Raw genomic sequence first — 5239 nt, forward strand, 5'->3', positions numbered from 1 at the left:
TCACAATTATTAAGCAGTGGCGCTAGTAAGCAAGTTGATGGGCTCTTAAATTTCTTGCCCTGTATAAGACACAATGCCAAGATATAACGTCACAAAAACGCGTCTCGTAAGATTAATGTGGGCCACTGGAAGATTTCGCCCGGTCGTGCCTTGTACGAAAATGAGAGTTACCGGGGCTTAATTTGAGGTAAAAATTGTGAAAAAAGGATGATGAAGTGATAAACCACCTCAGCTAGCTCGGCTAACTTACCTTAGCTATTGTTAATATCAACTATTAGGTGTCTTGTTAATTGGTATTATATACTTCTTCTATATTTTTGTAATGTATACTAAGTCTTTTTCTAGGTGTTACTGTTGACTTAATGTTTAAATTAATATAATAATGCATGCTGTGATTGCCTGTAAGTGGGGGATGAATAAAAAATGTGCCCTTTTTGTAACTTAATACTAGTATGTTGGCAACCATGGCGCCAAGCGCTGAACGCGCCACCTAGCGGCTCACGAAGACACTACGAGGAGCCGCTACAGCGCCATCTATCGGAGAGCTGCGTCATAGGCCCAGGTGGCCGCCGCCCCGTCTACCGGCCGACTTCGGTGGGGATACTGAACCGATAAAAGGGGCTGCACGACCTTCAGAGCTCTCTTGTTGCGGCGACTTTCGTTAGGGTTACTTGAATTGTACACTATTACGTATTTTGTAATCAACTTGATTTAATAAAGTACCTATTTTAAAAGTCCAGTATTTATCTTCACTTATCGTTAACATCAGAAGTGTTCTTACCTTCGTCCAAATGGGTAAACGTAGTAAACGCTCGAAAGCTAAACGGAAGCGGCAACGGTCAAGTTCGAGTTCATCCAGCGCCATTAGCGTGTCTACAGGGAGAACTCCGTCACCTCCACCACCAAAGAGAAATAAGGTATCACATAGAACTGATACCCAAACAGTGAGTACAAATAATGTTCCTACCTTAAATAATATGATACCAGAGTTTAATCCACTAAATGATGACGTATGTGCTTGGCTCAATATAATCATGAACTACGCGCGAACCTTTTCATGGACTGACGAAATGATCCGGTATCAGGCTTTAAACAAATTAAAAGGTCCCGCTAAAGTATGGTACGACTCTCTCTTGCGCACCGATTGTTCTTGGCCCTCGTGGAAATGGGAGGATTGGAATAGAAAGTTAACATCTAGTTTTCAACGGCGTAGAAACATGTTTGAACTATTAAAGGAAATTGTCGAGAATAAACCTAACGATAATCAATCTCTTTATGAGTTCTTTTTCGAACAGAAATGCAAAATTGATAGGTTATCGTTGGGTTTTTCGGAACAAGATATAATTTCTATTATTGTGGGTAATATAGGAGATTGCGGTATAGGAGCAGCTATCGAAGCTACTAATTTCGGAACCAGTGACAATTTAGCAAGTTTTTTACATGGTCGCGTATATAAACCATCTAAAAACGCGAAAAATGTAGGCGCGATTTCTCGAGACGTTCCGTCGAAAACTGAAACACAACCGTCGACAAGTCAAAACGTTTCTTCGTCTGGGTCTTCAGTTTCACCTAACGTATCTGAACGACCCACCACCGCACGTAATAATAATACGCACCAACGAAAACAGATCAAATGTTATAATTGTGGCGGTAACCATACAAAAGCAAATTGTGATGTTGTTGTTAATAAAATTGCAAATAAAAAGCAATGCAGTTACTGTAACAAGCAGGGGCATTTAGAAAATGAATGTTACCATAAAAAGAATGCAGTTAAAATGGAGAAACATGAAACAAAATTCGTGTCTACCCACAATCCGCGAAACAAATTTATAAAGAATATTAATATTAACAATTTTGAACATGAAGCTTTTGTCGACCCGGGTAGTAGCTGTTCACTCATTTCTGCAGATTTGGTTAAGAAACAGGAAATAAAGAAAATTAGGCTGCCCTTGCCTGTAACATTGCATAGCTTTAAAAAACAAAACACAGATACAGTTACGCACAAGATAACAGTTGATCTGAAAATCGATGCGGTTTGTTTGACAGGAATAGATTTTTACGTTATGGACGATTTAGCGGATTACGACATACTGATTGGCAGGAACGTGACCGAACGCGATGATTTAATGTATTCACGAGTAGGGAATTCACTGAAGTTTGACTATGCGTCTTCATTCAAAGAATTCTGTAATACAGTGACCGATCTTGAGTTAGATGCTGATTCTCACCAGAACGAATTGATAGCGCTTTTCAGAAAGTATGACGGTTGTATCTCGTCAAATATTAAAGATCTAGGTAAAGTCAACGGGCATGAAATGACAATTGACCTAACCAGTCCTCAACCAGTTCAATGCAGACCTTTTAGAGCCTCTATTCCAGACCGAAAAAAAATTCGGGAGATGGTAAATGAACTTTTAGAAAATAACATTATTCGTGAAAGCAAATCACCGTATGCCAGTCCAGCTTTACTTGTTAACAAGAAAAACGGTGAAAAAAGGCTCTGCATTGACTATCGGGCTTTGAATAAAATTACAGTTAAGGATAAGTATCCCATGCCACGGATTGAGGAACTGATAGACAGACTTCAAGGCCATAAATGTTTTACAAGTTTAGATCTGAAAAGCGGATATTATCAAATCGCGATGAGTGAGGAATCAATACCTAAAAGCGCGTTCGTCACAGAAGACGGGCATTGGGAGTTTTTACGTGTCCCGTTCGGGTTAGCCAATGGACCTAGCTGTTTTCATAGCATGATGAATAAGGTTTTGGGGAATTTACGGTTTGGAAATGTTATTCTTTACTTAGATGACGTTTATCTAGTAACTGAAACAGTTGAGGAGAACTTGAAACTTCTAGAAGAGGTTCTAAAAATATTTAAGGAAAACGGACTGACTTTAAACCTAAAGAAGTGTCACTTTTTCAAAAAAGAGATTGATTTTCTCGGATATAAAATTAAACCCGATTGCGTTATGCCGAATGAGAAGAAGTTAGAAGCTGTACACAAATTTGCCGTTCCTAAAACCGTCCATCAACTGCGGCAATTTCTCGGTTTGATAAATTATTTCAGGAAATTCATTAAAGACTGTGCCTTAATTTCGGCCCCATTAACTAAATTATTGAAAAATGACACGACTTGGGAATGGAAGCCAGTTCATGATGAGACGTTTCAGTTGCTTAAAAATAAATTAACGTCAGATAGCGTTTTAGCAATGTTTGATCCTAACAAAGAAAACGTGTTATATACAGACGCGAGTAGAGATGGCATCGCCGGAATATTAATGCAGGTTACAAGCGAAGGCGAAAAGCCTGTACATTTCTATAGTAGACAGACTACTTTAGATGAAAAAAAATTCCATTCTTTCGAATTGGAGCTATTGGCAATCGTTTGTTCCCTGCAAAAGTTCCGGCTATACCTATTGGGGTCAACTTTTAAAATTGTCACCGATTGCAATGCAGTTAGATTTGCCCTATCCAAAAAAGAGATAATTCCCCGGATTGCCCGTTGGGTGCTATCCACGCAAGAATTTTCATTTGATATTGTGCATCGCGAAGGCACTCGGATGCAGCACGTGGATGCATTAAGTCGCAACCCCGTGCCATCCGGAGAAAAATCGGAAACCGAGGTCATTATGTCAATAACGGAATCTGATTGGTTGCTTTCGGTACAATTACAGGACCCAGAATTACAAAGAATTAAAAGCATTATTGAATCGGGTGACTTGGCTAGCAACAAAACTATTTTTTCCCAATATGAATTACTAGGTGGAAAAGTGTACAGAAGAACTGCCCACGGTCGTCGCTGGGTTGTGCCAAAAAAATGTATATGGCAAATAATTAAGTGTAATCACGACGACCTGGGGCATTTCTCTCTAGACAAAACGGTTGAGCGAATAGGTTGTCAATATTGGTTTGCAAGAATGAGACACGTTGTAAAAAAATACATAAAAAATTGTTTAAACTGCATATATTATAAAAACAAAGGCGGACCTAAAGAAGGAGAATTATATCCACTCCCCAAATACGCTCAACCGTTCCACACACTACACCTAGACCACCTAGGCCCTTTTGTGAAAACCAAAACTAAAAATGAGTATTTACTGGTAGTCGTTGACGCATTTACAAAATTTGTTTTTATTTCGGCGGTGAAATCAACAAAATCATCTTGTGCAATAAACGAGTTAGAAAATATTTCAAAATCGTTCGGTAACCCTAAGAGAATAATAACGGATGCTGGGTCATGTTTTACTTCGAACGAATTCGTTGAATATTGTGTAAGTAAAAACATCCATTTGCATACTATAGCAACAGGGATGCCACGTTCAAACGGACAAGTGGAACGTTTCAATAAAACAATTTTAGAGGCTTTAAAAACAATCGGCGCGGATACGTCAGATGATAGGTGGGACCAGTATATCAAACCTTTACAGCAGGGCTTAAACACTACATTCCATAAGACAATTAAAGCGGTCCCGAGTGAGGTATTTTTCGGTTACCGATTGCGTATGGATAGTGATAGTTTAGCCCCGGATGATGACTCTCAACAATTATTAGACGTGACAAAGTTGCGCGAGGAAGTTGATGAAAATATTAGAGCTGACGCTGAAGCACAAAAGCAGAGATTCGATCGATCAAGAATCAAAGCACGGAAGTATACTGAGGGTGATTTAGTTTTAATCAGAATCCAAAGTCAAAATAATGACGGCAAAAGTAGAAAGCTGTTACCTACATTCAAAGGTCCATTTCAAGTTAAGAAAGTATTGGGTAACGATAGATATGAGGTGACGGATGTAAAAGGTAGTGAGAGAACCGCTAAAAAGTATACTGGCATTACGTCGGCAGAGAATATAAAACCATGGATAAAAATTGACGAATGGGACCTATCTTAATCAAATCAAAAGTATGTATTACGGTCATTTATTGTCTTTTATATATATTGTAGATATAAACATTTTTGAAGTTTAGTTTTGCTTGTAAGATTTACAATATTTTATTAACCCAATTATTCCAAGATACGAAATTAACTGTAGTTCATTTTTTTTTTGCATGCCTATAGTTTTTGAGTTGCCGTGTTGGCAAGGAAAATAAAACGCCTGTAGTAAAATAAATAGAAACTTTATTTCTACAATATATTATACATTTTTACTTACAATAATATATGATAGGGCGAGTCAAGATAAAATGCATTGTTTACGGGATCATTACGACTTGCAAATATTTCTATCATAACTGCCATCCAAGT

At 38.2% G+C, this 5239-nt stretch overlaps 1 protein-coding gene across 1 annotated transcript; it reads left to right on the forward strand.

Annotated features, from left to right (window-relative positions):
* Positions 1-761: 761 nt before the first annotated feature.
* LOC134741270 (uncharacterized) lies at positions 762-4922 on the forward strand. Its single transcript, XM_063673981.1, has 2 exons — positions 762-2275; positions 4795-4922. Exons 1-2 carry the CDS (start codon positions 792-794, stop codon positions 4796-4798), a joined length of 1488 nt encoding a protein of 495 aa, XP_063530051.1. The 5' UTR covers positions 762-791; the 3' UTR covers positions 4799-4922.
* The last annotated feature ends 317 nt before the right edge of the window (positions 4923-5239 follow it).

Source organism: Cydia strobilella, chromosome 5, assembly GCF_947568885.1.
Source record: "Cydia strobilella chromosome 5, ilCydStro3.1, whole genome shotgun sequence".
Classification (NCBI taxonomy): Eukaryota; Metazoa; Arthropoda; class Insecta; order Lepidoptera; family Tortricidae; genus Cydia; species Cydia strobilella.

What these genes read in the sequence shown, in the direction of transcription:
- LOC134741270 (XM_063673981.1), top strand. Translation starts at nt 792, where the DNA reads ATGGGTAAACGTAGTAAACGCTCGAAAGCTAAACGGAAGCGGCAACGG.